Source organism: Stegostoma tigrinum, chromosome 37, assembly GCF_030684315.1.
Source record: "Stegostoma tigrinum isolate sSteTig4 chromosome 37, sSteTig4.hap1, whole genome shotgun sequence".
NCBI classification, from domain to species: domain Eukaryota; kingdom Metazoa; phylum Chordata; class Chondrichthyes; order Orectolobiformes; family Stegostomatidae; genus Stegostoma; species Stegostoma tigrinum.
The window spans coordinates 20,209,933-20,228,786 of NC_081390.1; the positions used below are offsets into that span (position 1 = coordinate 20,209,933).

Sequence of the window (18,854 nt, forward strand, 5' to 3'; positions counted from 1 at the left end):
CACACACACAGGTGCAGAGAGACACACACACACACACACAGGTGCAGAGACACACACACACACACACAGATGCAGAGACACACACACACACACACAGATGCAGAGACACACACACACACACACACACACACACACACACACACACACACACACACACACACACACACACACAGGCTAACAAAATACACATGACAATAAATAAATCAAATCCAATCAAAATCAGACTCTCAGCTTCGTTGTTAGTTCTCAGCTGCCCTGTGAAATGGTCTAGCAAGCCACTCAGTTCCAGGGCAATTAAAGATGGGCAACAAATGTAGGCCCTGCCAGCAAATGTCCTCATCCCACGATAGTAAACACCAAAGTCAACGCTGCATGAACAGATTATCTGATCGTCAGGCCTGCGAGACCTTCCTGCGGACAAACTGGTTTGCATGTTCCCACATTACAAACAGGCTCGGCGAGCCACAAAGCTGGAAACCACTCAAAATACTGCAGCATGAGAAGCCCCTTTTATGAAACTTCAGCAGGATCGTGCAGCGGGACTCATTTAAATTAATCGTCAGCATCTGCATTAACAGTTGAAACATATTTCCCCAAAATGTGTTCCTTAACCTAATCCAAAGTCGACTGTGTCTGGGAGGAGCAGGAGAACTATTTGCCACCAGGGGTAAATATTGATTAGAGTCCCTGGCACTGATTGTAGAGGAAATAGGAATTTTGGAAGCGCAGAATCCCTACAGTGTGGCAAGAGGCCCTTCGTCCCAACAAGTCCACACTGCCCCTTGGAGCATCCCACCCAGGCCCATCCCTCTATAACCCACCTAACCTGCACATCCCTGAACATTATGGGCAATTTAGCATGGCCAATCCATCTGGACCGCACATCTTCGGACTGTGACAAATAATTTCTCAGATAGAATGGACAATGTTAGCACAACGTTAAAGCGAGGGGAGCACAATAATAAACTGCACATTACGCGCTCTCCTTTGTGTTAAATACAGGTCACACAGCTTCGATTTTCATTCTGATGCCAAAATGATTTAGAAAGTGCTCAAAGAAATTAACCGGAGGCAGAGAAAGTATTTCAAGGCTAAGCTTTCCATTTATCTCAAAGATTAATGTGATTTGATTACTCTTGGTAGACAGTGGCATTTAATGTTAAATCATGAGCTTTGACTCACTGTACTCGTCTGCACAAACTGATGACTACAGTAGAAAAGACCACTAGAACCTCTGTCTTCAAGTCTAATTTCAAATCCTTTGAGAGCATTGGGTTCACGGTCTGTTATTTTGTAGACAAATATGCACCAGTACATATTTTGCATGCTCTGATTCCAGACCATTATAGCCCAAGATCAAATGCCAAGGATACAAGTTTGCACGGCATTCAGTGCAAAAAATAAAAGTCCTGGAGAAACAGGTTTAATCTCGATGATAATGGCAGAACCACAGGATATTCACAGAACCCCACATGCAAGCTCAGCCTCAGAGGATCATTTTGCTGGTTGCAGAAGAACAGAGCCAGAATACCACCTCTCCTTTGGTCCCTACATCCAAGGCTGGTCTGATCCTCAGTACGTCACCTCCAGCATAAGCAGGACAAGGATTCAGGGCCTGAACCCACCTCAGCTGGAAATGGGATCAAATCCCAGCCTGCTGGCTCTGGTCTGATGTACAAATGCCATTGACCCAAATATCGCTTCTACCAACTCCTCGCCCTCTCAATAGGTCATCAGTTGCTGCAGTAACAATCACTTCCACATGGGTTACATAAAGGAACAGAAGATAGGAGTAGGCCATTCAGCCCCTTGAGCCTGATCTGCTGTTCAATATGATCATCAAGCTCAATACCCTAATCCCACCCCCTCCATAACCCTTGATCCCTTCAGCCCACAACAGCCATATCTACCACCTTCTTGAGAACACAATGTTTTGGCCTCAATCTCTTTCTGTGATAGAGAATCCCGCAAGGTCATCAGTCTCTTGAAGAAATTTCTCCTCATCTCCATCCTCAAAGGTTTAGCCCTTATCCTTAAACTATGACCCTTGGTTATGGATTATCCCACCATGCTTCCAGCACCGAACCTGTCTAGGCATATTAGAATTTTATAGGAGACCCACTCCTCATTCTTCTAAACTCTGATGGATACAATCCTAGCCAACTTAATCTCTCCTCGTACATCAGTCCTGTCAACCCAGGAACCATCCCAACCCTTGCTCCAAGGCCAGAACATCCTTCCTCAGGTAAAGAGATGGAAACTGCATTGAATACCCCAGCTGTGGTCTCACCCATGCCCTGGATTATTGCAGCAAGGCATCCTTGTTCCTGTACTCCAATTTTTCGCTACGCGGCACGGTGGCTCAGTGGTTAGCACAGCTGCCTCACAGCGCTCGAGACCCGGGTCAATTCCAGCCTCAGGCGACTGTCTGTGCGGAGTTTGCACATTCTCCCCGTGTCTGCGTGGGTTTCCTCCGGGTACTCCGGTTTTCTCCCACAGTCCAACGATGTGCAGGCCAAGTGGATTGGCCAAGGGAAATTGTCCGTAGTGTTCAGGGATGTGTAGATTAGGTGGGTTACAGAGGGATGGGTCTGGGTGGAATGCTCTGAGATTTGGTGCGGACTTGTCAGGCCAAAGGGCCTGTTTCCACACCGTAGGGATTCTATGATCTTATTCTATGTAGGCCCACACGCAGTTTGCCTTTTTCACTGCCCTGACACACCCGCATGCTTATCTTCTGCGAGTGCTGACGTCTGAAACTATCGATCGTGATGGTAAAGATTTGTACTCACTTTCCATTACATTAGCCTGGACTGACCAGGAATCACTCCCTCTCTTACTGTCTGCCATTAAGCTTGTATTAGTAGGAGTTGCAGGCCGATAGCTCAACCTGTTTGGCAAGTGCACTTCCCATGACCATCAAGTATTGGTGTATGGACTCTAGCCTGGGCCTTCGAGAGCCACTACCCCTGCAACTCAAGACCTTGTCTGTGCATCATCCCCGTTGTGATTGATATGGAAAAAGAACGATCGACATCAATGACTACACACCATATCTGAATTGAATTGCAATGGAAATAAAACTCTTGCTGCTGACAGTTCAGAGAGTTGGGAGTAAGAGGAGAAAACAGACCAACCTTGTACAGAAGTTGGAACAGGGATCAGAAGTGAGTTGGAACAATTAAACAGGTGGAGGGAGAGGATTACATGACAGCACATTGCTAACTTCTTCATTCCACAGCTCTTCACATTGAACTCTGAATAGGAAACATGAATAATTTAAAATCCGTCACGCTGTTCAGGAATTACAGGTCTCAGTCTCCAATACAAGCTGTAATACATAATCCTCAGGATTGCCCCATTACCCATGGTTTTTTAATTCATTCGTGGGATGGGGGCATCACTAGCTAAGTCAGCATTGATTGCCCATCCCTAATTACCCAGAGGGCAGTTACGTCAATGCCACTGCTGTGGGTCTGGAGTCACATGTATGCCAGACCAGGTAAGGATGGCAGTTTCCTCCCCTAAGGAACATTAGTGGGGTTTTGCACGCCAATCGGCAATGGTTTTAATTTCACCATTAGACTTCTAATTTCAGATTTTTATTCTAATTCCACCATTTGCCACGGGAAGATTCGAACCAGTGTCCCCAAAACATTATCGGTGTCTCTGGATTAACAGTCCAGTGATAATACTGTCTCACCCTCAACCTAACCCACATATTTGTCCACTGTTTCATGATGGATTCTTCACCTTAATACAAAATGTTTCAGGCAAATTCTGGATTGCAAGGCAAAGGATCATCTGTGACAATTCGGCTTCACACTTGAGGCCCCGTTGTGCCCTGACGTTAGAAAATTTTGACTGAATGTCATCTCTACACAGTAGCTGTTTATTCTAAGAAACTAGTGACAAAAATGTCCTGGAGGTGGTTTTCCACATTTTTATGAGGGCCTGTAACAATGTGTAGCTTTAAGATAAGCTGCCATTCATTCTCCAGTCCACACTTCAGCATTGTAAATACAATTTCTCACTGCAACTGAACAATGTACACTGTGGGAGCTATGAGGGATGCTTGCTGCTCAGTTGCATTCAAAGGGGGCTGCTGGAGGATGAAACATTGCTACATTGAGTAATAGGGTCAACAGAATGTATTATTGCATCTAAACTATGAAGAAAGACCTGGGTTTATGTTCACAGCTTCTCTCCTCACCAAGTCTCGCCCTCTGCTGTGCCACCAGAAAGAGGCCTTGGCTGAAGGCAGGTGACACCCGACACCGGCAAGTTTACCAGAGGCAGACAATTCCAACAACCTTAAGCTGACCGATTCCATCTTAAATCAGAAAGGGCACACTGTTGGCGAGTCTTTCTGGGTCGCTCAATCTCTCCAAGCACATCACGGCCAATGAAGCTCAGCAAATATCTTTACAAACTAACATCTACGGGACTAGGAGTGTGCTGGTTGTTCAAACATTCCAGATAAACCAAGAGGTACGCTTAACCGCAGTAAACCATGACCAAGCAAAACTTCGAGAAATCAACATCCCTCAAACAAACTCTATGTGAAAACATCAACACAGTTCCTTGAAATGAATATATAAACACACAGTCTGTAACAAATGTAAGGCAGAGGGAACACACTTCACTGTTATACTTTATTCACAACATAAATACTCAGACACAGCACAGACTGCAGTATTAGACATATGTAAATTCTGACGGTTTATAAGAATGTCAGCTAAAACAAAGCTTGCTGCACTTTTAAAGCATTTAATCAAGTGATGTGACAACCAATTTGTACACAGCAAGCTCCAACAACCAGCAATATGATAATGAGCAGATAATCAGTGTTTGTGAAGTTGATTGAGGAGCTGATAATGTCAGCAAGAACTGCTCTTCCTTGAAATAGCAACACAGCAGTTTCGCCATCAATCCCAGAGCGTAGACCAGATGGTGGTTTAACATTTTACCTTAAGAACAACACTCTGGCAGTGCTGCACCCTCTCAGTACTGCACTGAGTGTTGGTTTAGCTTTATCAAGCTCAGATACATCTTTGCAGCATACCAGACTTGAACCCATAATGTTCTGGCTCAAAGTTGGGACTGTTAGCCAGTGAACCACAGCAGAAAGCTGGATGGAGTAAATGTTTCAAGGTGCTGCATGGGGTGTTGATGGAGTGCACTACGTGATCCTGCACGGTTTGGAGTTTCTGGAGTGCTACTGGAGCTGCACTCATGCTTGAGAATATCCAATCACAGCGCAGACTTCTGCCCTACAAAGCAGGTTTGAGGACTCCAGACAGGAGTCACTTGGTGCAGAATTCCCAGTCTCTGACAGCTCATGAACCTTGCTCAAGTTTAGTTCTGGATGATGGTGAGCCTCTGGATGTTGACAGTGGAGTATCATCCCATTGTTTGGCTCCAGTTTTAAACGAGAGACAGATCACAAGGGAGCAGCAGCTTCCTTCCTTAAAGAAATGGCATTACCGAACCAATTGGTACCAATCCAGTCACAGTCACGTTTACTGGCGCCAACTTTCATAGAACATTGAACAGTACAGCACAGTACAGGCACTTCGGCCCATGATGTTGTACCAAACTTTTACCCTAAACCTAAGGTCTGTCTAACCTCCACCTCTACCCTATACTATCATCCATGTCACTATCTAAGAGCCAATTAAATGCCCCTAAGGAGGCCAACTCCACTGCCCTCTCCGGCAATGCATTCCACACCCTGACCACTCTCTGAGTAAAGAGCTACTTCTGATGTCTCTCTGATATCTACCTCCTTTCGTTTTAAAACTACGCCCCCTCGTAATAGCTACCTCCACCCTAGGATAGCCAAAGTCTCTGGCTATTCACTCTATCAATACCTCTGACCATTTTGCATACCTTTCAATTGATATGTTTGCCTTCTTTGTTTAATTCGACTCAAATTCTCGATATTCTATTGTGGAATTTGAACTCCAACCTTCAAATCATCAGTCCAGGTTCTGAACTACTCAACCAGTAACATTCCCACTGTCGTGGCAAATGCAGTTAAGGCTCATTCTGTATTTCCTTTTGACTAACAGCATTGTAGTTTACTACAAACAAACCAGGAGATTATATATTGGAGGATAGTTGTAATAAATATAGAACAGAGTAAAATCAGAAGTGGTGTGGAAAGCCTGAGAGGGATTTTCTGATGCAGCAGTTATCCGTGTAGAGATACTCCAAAATGATGGCTTAGCAAGCTGACAGTAGATAGCGGCAAGCAGCCTTTTTATAAAGCTAATGTCACTGCAGTCCCAGATGACCATAGTGCTGCTCTCTCATTACAGAGAGATGCCTGGGAGTGATTTTATCCTGAGGGTCACCATGCCTCGGGCGAGGGGAGAGGTTGAGATGGTTGGACCTTCCTGGTAATTGAGCTCGGACTTTTCTCTCTGGAGAGAAGGAGGAAGAGAGGTGACCTGATCGAGGTGTACAAGGTAATGAGAGGCATGGATAGAGTTGATAGCCAGAGACTTTTCCCCCAGGGCAGGATTGACTGCCATGAGGGGTCATAGTTTTAACGTGTTAGGAGGAAAGTATAGAGGAGACGTCAGAGGGAGGCTCTTCACCCAGAGAGTTGTGAGCGCATGGAATAGTTTACCAGTGGTAGTCGTGGAAGCGGAGTCATTAGTGACATTTAAGCGACTGCTGGACATGCACATGGACAGCAGTGAATTGAGGGGAATGTAGGTTAGGTTATTTTATTTTTTGGATTAGGATTATTCCACGGGCCGAAGGGCCTGTACTGTGCTGTACTTTTCTATGTTCTATGTAATCTCAGCCAGTGCAAGAATTGAACACGCTGTTGGCATCACTCTGCAACACAAACCCAGCTTCCAGCCAACTGAGCTATCCATCTCCCCGAGCCTCCTTATACAGTCAATCGGCAGGGCAGTCAATGAGGAATAATAACTAAATACCCTTTGCTGAAATATCGTGCACCAAATTCCACATCAACAACAAAACTACCATCAAGGCAGAATAAGGTGCCAGTTCTTCTGTGGATTTATAACATTGAGAGAGATATCAATGGAGGAAGCCACTGAGGGCTGATTGTCAATTTAAGTCCATACACCCGCCTTTGTTCACAATCTTTCAAAGTTCATTTACAGAAATCTATCCATTTCAAAAGTAAACTTCATGAGGCAATGGCCTGGGGTCATTATCGCTAGACTGTTACGCCAGAGATCCAGATTACACTCAGGAGATCTGGGTTCAAATCCTGCCAAGGCAAATGGTGAAATCTGAATTCAATGAAGATCTGGAATTAAGAGTTTATGAAGACTGTGAATCAACTGTTGACTGTTGAGGAAAAATCCCACCGCTTCACTAACGGAAGGATACTGCCATCTTTACCGGGTCTGGCCTACTTGTGACTCCAGACCCACAGCAATGTGGGTGACGCTCAGACTGTCCCCTGGGCAATTAGGGATGGGCAATAAATGCTGCCTGGCCAGCGGCACCCTCATCCCGTGAATGAATAAAGGAAAAAAATTGTCAATTTGTAAAGGGATAGTAGGAACAGCCAATGCTGGAGTCTGAGATAGCAAGGTGTGGAGCTGGAAGAACACACCAGGCCAGGCAGCATCAGGGGAGCAGGAAAGCTGATGTTTTGGATTTGGACCCTTCTTCAGAAATTTGTAAAAGCATTTTCACCTTCTGTCACTGTGTGTGTGTTCACACATTTCCTAATTTCACTCCTGGGGTGGATAAGTCCACCATTTAGAATAAACGTCATACCCCTTAACTCTGCAGTCTGCAGAAAAATGTTTCTCTCTGTCAATCTTTTCAGTTCCCCGAATATCTTGAACCTTTCGGTTAATTCGATCCTTCATTTTATAAATCTCAGTAAACATAATATTAGTCTGAGTCATCTCTCCCCACAATTTAAGCCTTGGGGTCCAGGTATCATGCTGTTCATGAAATCTGTCCCACATTTTAATAGTATTCACCAATATGGACCAAAAAGACCCTGCCCCATTCCATAGGACCGTATTTTCCTGTTTTGGTTTTCGGTCAGAGTTGACCTTTTAGCTGCTATTAGCATTTACTAATAACCAACCCTTTGTACCAACACATTTTCCGTCTTTTGTTCCATGACACTTTCAACACCATCTCCTTCTAGCTTTTCCTCCTACCTTCTCATAGAATTCCTGATGTATGGAAATAGGCCATTCAGCCCAACATGTCCACACTAACCCTCTGAAGAGCATTCCACCCAGACCCAGTCCCCTACTCTTTCCCTTGCATTTCTCATAGCTAATCCAATTAATTTACACATCGCTGGGCACTGTGGGCAATGTAGCATAGACAAGCCACCTAGCTTACAAATCTTTTGACTGTGGGAGGAAATGGGAGCACTTGGAGGAAACTCCAACCACCCCCCCCCCCCCCACCCCCGCCACACAAACCTCCACAGACATAGGGAGAATGAGCAACTGTCTGTGTGCAGTTTGCACAAACGTGGAATCAAACCCGGGTCCCTGGGGTTACAAAGCAGCAGTGCTAACCACTGAGCCACCATGCCACCCTGGTGTCTCATAACCCTCAACTCTGCTTTCTTGCCTTTTCCCCATAACTTTTGATTCTATTTTTTTGCCTCCCTCAAATGCAAAATGATATTTATAGGCCATTGCTTCCAACAGCCTTTGTATATTAAACTGTTGAGAAAACCACACTGGCCCGAAAGCAATTCAAGATTCCACAAGTTGTGGACCAAGCTGGAGACTTGCACATATTATTTGCAAGCACTGGAAGGAAAATTTAATTATTGCTAAATTTAGAAATATGCTTTCTATTTTCCATCATAAAGAGCTCAGTTGTTCTATAAAATTAACTTTATTTAATTGAATGGTTCGATTATTTTCAACTTGCAACTTGCTGCATGCCAAGAACATAATCACAGTTAGACAATGTGGGTAGGAGTCACCAAGTTGGGAAACGGTCCTCATGGGTTAGCCCTAAGCTCTTGCCCAACAGGCCTGCATTGGCTCCCAGTCTGGAACTCAACTCCATTTTCTCATCGCTCCTTTACAATTCCTCCTTGTCCTCGCACCTCCTGAAATCTAATCCCCTCCAGCTATATTTCAAGACAAAAGGTGGCTCAGTGGTTAGCACTGCTACCTCACAGTGCCAGGGACCCGGGTTCATCTCCACCCTCAAGCGACTGTCTGGGCACATTCTCCCCGTGTCTGTGTGGGCTTCCTCCGGGTGGTCCGGTTTCCTCCCACAGTCCAAACATGTGCAGGCTGGACAGATTGGTCGTGCTAAGTTGCCTGTAGCGTTCAGGGTTGAGTAGATTAGGTGGATTATAGAGGGATGGGTCTGGGTGGGACGCTCTGAAGTTTGGTGTCGACTTGTTGGGCCGAAGGGCCTGTTTCTATACTGTGGGGATTCGCTGATGATGATACACAGTCCTCCAAGATATTTGCACGAATCCTATCCCGAGCATTGTATGCAACTTGCATTTAATTGCTCCACTGTCCAGTGAAGATGTATTCAGTAACCCATGCTTCAAGCTCTAGAATTCCGCCTTTGTCTTATTTGTCCTTCCAGAAGACATTGTGAAAAATTTTCATCTTGGACAGAGTCTGTAATGACCTTGTATTGTTATGGCTTAGCATCAAATCCCATTAATAACACACTTGTGAAGCGTCTTGGGACATCTCACTACATTAAAGATAAGTGCACATTGGTCTTCTGGTCACCACTGAATAACAAATCGGAAAATCCTGGAAGTGAAACACAAAATGTTCCAAGGGGAAGTTGAGGAAAACGTTCCATTCCATTCTCAGCAAAAGCCAAAGATTCTATACAAACCATTAACCTGTAAATTATAATTAATCATGGCTTTAGCTTTTAAGGGTCCAAGTGTAAGTTACAAACTACCATATCTGAGTGGGGCGGGCTGATCAATGAGATCTGGGTGTCCCCATGCAGGTGCATCAGACAGTGAAGAAGAAAAACTGTACATTGGCCTTCGTTGTAAGATCATTCGAGTACAGGAACAAGGATTCCGTGTTGCAGTTACACAGGGCATTGGTGAGGCTGCACCTGGAATATTGTGAGCAATTTGAGGCTCCTTACTGAGGGAGGACATTCTTGCAATAGACAGGAGTGCAGCAAAGGTTTACCAAGTTGATTGCTGGACGGGTGCATGAAGCGAAATTGTGTCGGTTAGGACTGTATTCATTGGAGTTCAGGAGAATGAAGGGCTCCCGTTAAAACCTTCAAAATTCTAACAGGACTGGGCTGGTTAGGTGTAGGAAGCATGTTCCGAGGGAAACTAGGGACAGGCAATAATTGCTGGCCAGCCAGCAACACCCACATCCTACAAATGAATAAAAAAAAAGTAGGAGAATCCAGGGCCATAGTTTAAGACTAAGCAGTAGACCATTTAGGACCAAGATGAGGAGAAATCTCTTCACCCAGAGCTCGGTGAGCTTGTGGAATTCACTATCACAGAAAGTATTTCAGTGCCAACAAAACATTACATTGTTTTCAAGAAGGAGGTAGGATATAGTTCTTGTGACAAGAAGAGATCAAGGAATATTGTAGGGTGGGGGGGTGGGATTTAGAATATTGAGCTCAATGAACAGTGATGATCATAACAAATGGCATGTCTTCTAAGTTTCTTTGTTATTAATGCATTTCTTGTTTTAATACTCCTTTCTTTATAAAGTTGTTTCAACAATATGTTCTGGCTTGTACTGACACTATGGATGGATCTACCCCCACACTATGCAACTCCATTGCTCAGTCCTCCTGCATTCTGCCTATACTGATACCATCTGTAATCGGCCCCAAATTGCACAAATACTCTTACACTAAGTTGCTCCTTCTCTAAATTTGCTGTATCTCCATCTCAGCCTTAATTAGGAGTAATGATTGTCTGCCTCTCTCGAGGTCCAATTAACTCTTATTTAAAATAGCATTATACAGACTACTCATTTTTACATTACCGATCTCTTGCTCAGTTATTCCACTCCTCCTACAGTGTCTCAATAGTATATGACTATTGATGTCAGTATCACACACACACATATAACATTAACAGACACATTATCATCATACTACAGTTAACAGCAGCTCCAAAATCTGGGAACAATTATTGATCAAAAATGGGATCTTATTCACATTCTGAAAGTGCTCAACACAGATCAGTCAGCTGTGACTCTATCACTCAGCTAGTTGCCAAGTCAATATGTCATTACTGTTCAGTGATTGGAAAATGGATACTTTCTTTATTCATTCACGGGTTGTGGGTGTTGCTGGTTGGGTCAGCATTTATCACCCATCCCTAATCGCCCCTGAGGAGGTTTGGCTGTTTCAACCACGTGCCACAAATTGACCTACAAAGCTGTGGGAGGGAGGGAATTCCAAGCTTTAAACCTAGTGACCCGGAAGGAACGGAGATGAATTCCCAAGTCAGGATGGCGAGAGGCTTGGAGGAGAACGGGGTGGTGTTCTCAAGTATCTGATGCCCTCGTTCCTCTAGATGGGTTTAAGTGTTTCAGGATGACTGGTGGATTTCTGCAGGCCATCTTGTGGACGGTACACACAGCAGCTTCTGTGCTGGAAGGAGCGGACGTGTGTGTCCTGGGTGGTGCCACAACTTTTATTGGAGCTGCACCCATCCAGGCAGGTAGGGAACAAAAGACAAGCGAAGGCATGCCTGCAGATGCCGATCACTGACAAAGTGGGTGGTTATTTGCTTTAAAGTTGCTCAAGGGTTTGCTCTGTGGAAAAGGATTGCCTTCAGCCACAGAACACGTTGAAATCAGCTGTATCATTCAGAGGAATTAAGTACTAAAGGGTGCAGAAAAAAATTTACAAAGATTGGAGGATTTGAGCTATAGGAGCGGGCAGGGCTATTCTCCCTGGAGCGTCAGAGGCTGAGGAGTGACCTTACAGAAGTTTTTAAAATGATAAGGGCATGGATAAGAAGAATATTCTTGGTCTTTTCCTGTAGGTAGGGGAATCCAAAGCTACAGTGCATAGGTTTAAGATGAGACGACAAACATTTAAAAGGGATAACTTTTTCACACAGAGGGCAGTGTGTGGATGGAATGAGCTGCCTGAGGAAGTGGAGGAGGCTGGTACAAATGCAACATTTAAAAGTCATCTGGATGAATACATGAATGGGAAGGGTTTAGAGGGATATGGGCCAAATGCTGGCAAATGGGACTAGATTTATTGAGGATTTCTGGTCGGCATGGAAGAGTTAGACCAAAGCATCTGTTTCTGTACTGTACAGCTCTATGACTCTAAGTGAGAAGTCACACAACACCAGGTTTTAGTCCAACGGGTTTATTTGAAATCACAAGCTTTTGGAATGCTGCTCCTTCATCAGGACCTGACGAAGAAGCAGTGCTACGACAGCTTGTGATTTCAAATAAACTTGTTGGGCTACAACCTGGTGTCGAATGACTTCTGACTTTGTCCACCCCAGTCTAACGCCAGTACCTCCACATCAATGGCTCCAAGCAGAGGCATTAAACACTAAAAGGTGAGGAGTTTACCTTTTAACCACGACAGAATTAAAAATCAAATTAGTATGTGAACTAAAGGGAGCCCACCCAAGCTGAGTTGTGGTTAGATGGTGATGGGGAATTGTCATGCTTTCAGGAAAGAAGCGCGCCCCATACTAGTCAGGCCAAACAAACGACAGGACATTGTGACGCCTGCTGAGATGTGCAGAGAGAGAGAGAGTGTGACCCAAGTGCAGATGGCCACACTGTGACTTCATGGCAAACATTTGCAGAAAAACACAGTCAGGCCTCAGGCAAAACCTTGACAGATTGAAAATGAGATGACATAACCAGCATGGTGTGGATAAGTACTGTAAGATTACAAACCCTGTGCCGTGGCCACTGGAATTGCTTTGGTTCTGAGCACTGTACGGCCCACGCTTAATGATAAATCATCTACAGTGAGCTGGTGTCTGCAAACAAATAACTTTGCTAATGTTTTCCAAATGTAAAGCAATTTCATCTGAGCCTCTGTGCACACATGTTGGCTCATTAGTAATTACACAATGGTCCATTAGAAATTCCTGGTCTAAGCATTTCCTTCAGCAAACCAGCAATTTTGTGGTAATGAATCCTATAATTCAAAACCTTCTTAATGCACTAGCCTGGCCTAATGTAACAATCATCGGAAGTGGGGAGACTTCTACACTCCCTCCCGCTAGCCTTGTCTTGTTCAGTATCTTAAGAACGAACCCAGAAAAGGAAGTAAATAGAAATCAGGGCATGCAGCCTCTTTCACTGTTTTTGTGAGGTTCTAAAGTTCTCCAAAACCAATAAATCATTTTTCAGAAATGTGTCACTTAACTCTAAATGTTAACTCTCTCATTCTGTTCACAGATGCTACCAGTCCTACTGAGTTTCTCAAGAAATTTCTGTTCTTCTTTCATATCTACCACATCTGCGATCCTCGGTTTTGCTGAAAGTGGTAGTTAATTTGCACCAGTTTTCTATTTGTAGCTCAGGAGACATTTAGAGGGCTTAGGAAGTTTCAAGCCAACCACGAACTCCATCAGATACCCAGTTAGGTGGAACGCCAGTGTGGAAATTCTGTGTTCAGACCAAGTCTGTAGACAGAGCAAAGGAACCTTCTAAAGGTCAATTCAATGGAATTGGCAAACGGATTGTCTCTCTGCACTCCAGAGTTTTGCCATGGACAACTATCAGGTGCGGTGTTTTGCAGAGCTGGCTGTCACCATAACAGCCACCAACAGGAACGGTCAGGGCACATGGAAATGCCATTAAATAGGAAATAGACCAGGGACACATTTACAGCAGTAAATACAGCTACCGCACAGAGGTATTTAAAATCGTGAGGGGGAGACATAAGGTGAATAGCAGGTATCTTTTCCCTAGGGTGGGGGATTTCAAGACTAAGGGGCATTATTTTTAAGGTGAGAGGAGAAAGATTTAAAAAGGACGTAAAAACACAGAGGAAGTGGTGGAAGCAGGTTGACAACATTTAAAAGACATGTGGATAAGTGTGTGAATAAGAAATGTTTGGAGGGATAGGAGCCAATGCAGGCAGGTGGGACTAGTTTAGTTTAGGATTATGGTTGGGCCAAAGGGTCTGTTTCCACACTGTACAACCATGTGACTATGACTATATGACTCGGCAGACTGTACCTAATCAAAACTGAACTGGCTGGAGAAAATTAGCACACCTGGCAGCATCTGTAGAGAGACAGAAACAGAGTTAACAATCTGAGTCCAGTGACCCCTCTTGAGAACTGGTAGCAGCTAAGATCATGTGGTATAATTGCAGAAGACAGAGGGTGGGGTGGGGTGGGGTGGGGTTAGGGTGGGGTGGGGTAAAAAGGAGTGAGCAGATAGATAGAGATGGAGCTCAGAGGGAGAGGATGAAGAGGATGACAATTACGCAGACAAAGATGGCTAACGGTGAGCCAGTGAAGGAGAAAAGCTCATAATGGGGTCCGCGAGTGGGTGAAAATGGTTCGGCCATGCTGGAACAGTTCATCTCGTGGCAGGGTCTGGGACGTAGGGGTTGGTAAAGGACACAGGTGGTGTTCAGGCCCTAAAATGATGGAACCTAATACTGAGTCCTGAAGGCTGCAGAGTCCCCACTCCAAAGTGGAAAACGAGATGCAGTTCTTCCAGCTCATACTCAACGGAGCACTACAGCAAGCCCCGAGGTAGAGACTTTGATGAGTGCATTGAAGTGACATGCAGCTGGAAACTCGGGGTAATTTTTAATGGGCAGAAGGTAGATGTTCCGCAAAGTCGGTCACCCAGCCCGCGTGCCGTCTTCTCAGGGTAGAGAAGAAGACCATGTGGGGAGCACTCCTCCTCCCCCCAGACCCACTGACCTCTCAACATAAAACAGGCAAACAAAAAGCAAAGTTGGGGAAAAGTGAAGTTAAAAAGTAGAGATAGACAAGAGACTCAGCCCATCGTGTCTCCGTCATCCAATCACATTGTATATCTTGTATTTCCAGCTTTCACTTACTTTACAATTTCTACCCTCTGCTTAATAATCTACTTGCTCAGGGGAACAGGTCTTTTCTATCTAACTCCAGCTAGGCCCCCGATAATTGTACATCTTTTACTTAAACCCATCAGCCTCCTCTGCTGTGAAGGTAATAACTCTATCTAGATTTCCCTCATATCTAAAAATCTCCAGCCCTGCAAATAGTGCGCGTGATCTCTATACACTCATAGTGGTCGCTTGCCTTCTGAACACTGTCTGTTGGTTGAACTGGGATGGCCCACCGGATGAGATAACAAGTGTAGAGCTGGATGAACACAGCAGGTCAGGCAGCATCAGAGGAGCAGGAATGCTGACGCTTTGGGTCTGGACCCTACTTCGGAAATGGTCCTTTATGAGACACACACACACACACACACGCACATATGCACACACACACACACAGATACAGGTGCACGTACGCGCACACACACACACACAGATACAGGTGCGCGTGCGCACACACACACATACACACACACACAGATACAGGTGCGCGTGCGCGCACACACACACACACAGATACGGGTGCGCGTGCGCGCACACACACACACAGATACAGGTGCGCGCGCGCACACACACACACAGATACAGATACAGGTGCGCGTGCACGCACACACACACACAGGCGCACATGCATATACACACACACACACACACACACACACACACACACAGATACAGGCGCACGCGCGCACAAGCAGATACAGGCGCAAGCGCACGTGCGCACACACACACACACACACACACACGCAGAGGCACAGGCGCGCGCGCACACACAGATACACGTGCACACACACACAGAGGTACAGGCGCACGTGCGCACGCAGATATAGGCGCACGTGCACGCGCACACACACAGATATAGGCGCATGTGCGCGCGCACACACAGATACAGGCACTTGCGCGCACACACAGATACAGGCGTGTACACACACACAGAGATACAGGCACGCACGCACGCGTGCGCACACACACGCGTGCGCGCACACACGCACGCACACAACAGCTTACCGATCTGCAGTGGATCCTTTACAGCCCGCACTCTGAACAGTTGTTCCCCTCGCTGAAACTCATCGGCACTGCCATTGGCCAAGCAGGAGTATAACCTGAGGATAAGGTGAGAGACGCATGGTGAGAAAAATTGCAGCGTAGGGAAGGAAGGAACTCACTGAAAACTAAGTGGCACAGAATGCTGTGGAACCAGCAGCAGTGAGTCTGGGCCTGCGTTTATGCTTATACACAAACCACCTCATACCTTGCTTCATCTCCTCAGATTTGTGGGACCCTCTAAACCTTTCTCCCCCATGTGCTTATCCAGCTTTCCCTTAAAGAAATCAATGGTATGGGAAGGTGACAGCCCAGTGAACCATCGCTGGATTGTTAATCCAAAGATCCAGGTAACATTCTGGGGGCTCACGTTCAAATCCCATCATGGCAGACAGTGGAATTTGAATTCAATATTTAAAACAATCTGGAGTTAGAATCTAATGGTGACTGTGAATCCATTGTCAATTGTCAGAAAAATGGTTCACTCATGTCCTTCAGGGAAGGAAACTGCCACCCTTACCTGGTCTGGCCTACATGTGACTCCAGACCCAGAGCAATGTGGTTGACTCTGAACTGTCCTCTAAGCAATTAGGGATGGGTAATAAATGCTGGCGTAGCCAGCGATGCCCACATCCCCTGAATGAATAATTTTTTAAAAAATTAATCCCAACTGGTCTTTGTAGTAGAACGTTCCACAATTTCACCACTCTCTTGGGTAACGAGAGCTTCTATTGATTTCCTCACTGGAAATATTAGTGACTCCTTTACTTACCCAGCTCCGGGCCTTGTATTTCTCCACTTGTGAAATTACTTCTGTGCTATGGTCTGCACACTTGTACCTGCCTCATAGCATCATCGGGCCTAGGAGCTGGAGGTGGTGATTGAAGCCTAAGAGTCCACTGTGCCTGTGACACAGAACACTGCTTTATCTCATGATAAGTATTCTTTAAATTTGCATTGCCAGCTTCAAATTTTAAATTGGTCAGCGAGAGGACATTTGTCCTATCAGTTGTAATAACCAAACAACTGAATGAGTTCTGTGTGGACACAGTCTAGGAGAGGTGGAGTTGGTGCTGTAAAAGGTCACAAAGCGTACAGTTCAGGGCCACCAACCAGGATACCACATTTCTCTGGCAATTGTAATTTTCCCCGTCCTGAGTTCCTCCCCTCTCTACCATTTCTAGACTTACTGCCAATTCTATGATAGAAACACAAAAATTGGGAGCTGCAGTAGGCCATTCGGCCCTTCAAGCCTGCTTGCCATTCAATACGCTGATGACTGATCATTGCACTCAGTCCTCTGTTCCTGCTTTCTCTTCACACCCTTCAATCCGTTTGGCCCAAAGAACTAAATCCAACCCCTTCTTGAAAACATTCAATGTTTGTGCCTCCAACCCTTTCTCGATGGAATTCCACAGGATCGTCACCCTTTGGGTGAAGAAATTTCTCATCTCTGTCATAAATGGTCTACCCTGTATCTCTGGGACCCTAGTTCTGGACTCCCTAGTCAGCAATTCCTGCATTTTCTATCTCTAGTCCTGTTAAAATGCTACTGGTTTCCTGGAGGTCCCCACCTATTCTTCCAAGCTCCAGAGAAGACAGTCCTGACCAATCCAGTCTCCCTTTATAGGTCAGTCCTGCCATCTCAGGAATCATCCTACATTGCAGCCTCAATGGCAAGCTGCATACAGCCAGATACAACATTGTAAAGGGCCACATATTATTCCTTTCTGGGCTTTAAATAACCACAAAGTTGTGAACACAGACCTGTCCATCATGGAAGCCAGCCTCCCATTTACAGACTCCCCTCTGCCTCAGTAAAGCAGCCAACATCATCTCTGTAGGAGCATTTTAACTGCCCTGGGACAAAGACTCAGGAGGCAAGCAGGATTCAGGCATGTGGAAGATAAGGTCACCCCCTAGAACCACGGACCCCTCCCATCCTGGTTACACTCTCTTCCAACCTCTTCCATCAGCCAGAAGATACAGAAGCTTAAACACACACACCTACAGGTTCAAGAACAGCTCCTTCCCCGCTGTTATTAGAGTTCTGAATGGGCCCCTCATATTTCAGCTTTAATGTTGGCCTTGTTTTGTGCACCTCCTAATGCTGCCATAGCCCTGTACAACTCGCTCTGTCTAAACACCCTATGATCTGTATGTCCTTACTTGCTTGTACTGGTTGCACAACAAAACTTTTCACTGTACCTAGGTACGTGTGACAACAATAAATAAAACCAAATCTAATCGGAATGAAAGTTAGATACTGCTGTATTGCTGAAATACTGGGAGAGGTTTGCTATCTGGAAAAATCAAGAGGCAAGCATTTTTAGCGGTGCAAGACAACGTTGCCTTAAGAAGCAGCGAGAGGATACTAAGAGACAAGAGTGATACTGAGAATATTTGAGTTAAGGAAAGGTTGCTTGATGCTGGGCTTCAGTTTGGTTGAACTGCAGTATGTTACAATTCTAAAAAGGTCCAGGGCAGCTAGGGACATCCAGGGCTGGCAACATTGATAGATTACAATCGATTGCAACAGGAAAAGGCTTAGGTCCACCCAATCAACCGTGTAAATGAAAAATGACTAACACTTTACAGATAACAGCGTACCATCGGTGCCAAAAAAAAAATCAACATGAACTGGGAAAGATGATATCATTTATCCTTGTGGTTTAAACTTTTAACCTTCAGAATTTTTGTTCCACATGTGTACCTTTATTTCCAGCTTTACTATTAGCGTCTAACTGCCTGTCTTT

The 18,854-nt window shown here is 45.2% G+C and overlaps 1 protein-coding gene across 5 annotated transcripts in view; it reads right to left on the reverse strand.

Annotated features, from left to right (window-relative positions):
• Positions 1–18,854, reverse strand: part of zswim8 (zinc finger, SWIM-type containing 8) — a 183,187-nt gene that overhangs the window by 98,185 nt on the left and 66,148 nt on the right. For all 5 annotated transcript variants that reach the window (XM_048563238.2, XM_048563242.2, XM_048563239.2 and 2 more), the window contains exon 4: positions 16,063–16,157. In XM_048563238.2, the coding sequence (XP_048419195.1) occupies positions 16,063–16,157 (95 nt within the window). The remainder of the gene's footprint in view (positions 1–16,062; positions 16,158–18,854) is intronic.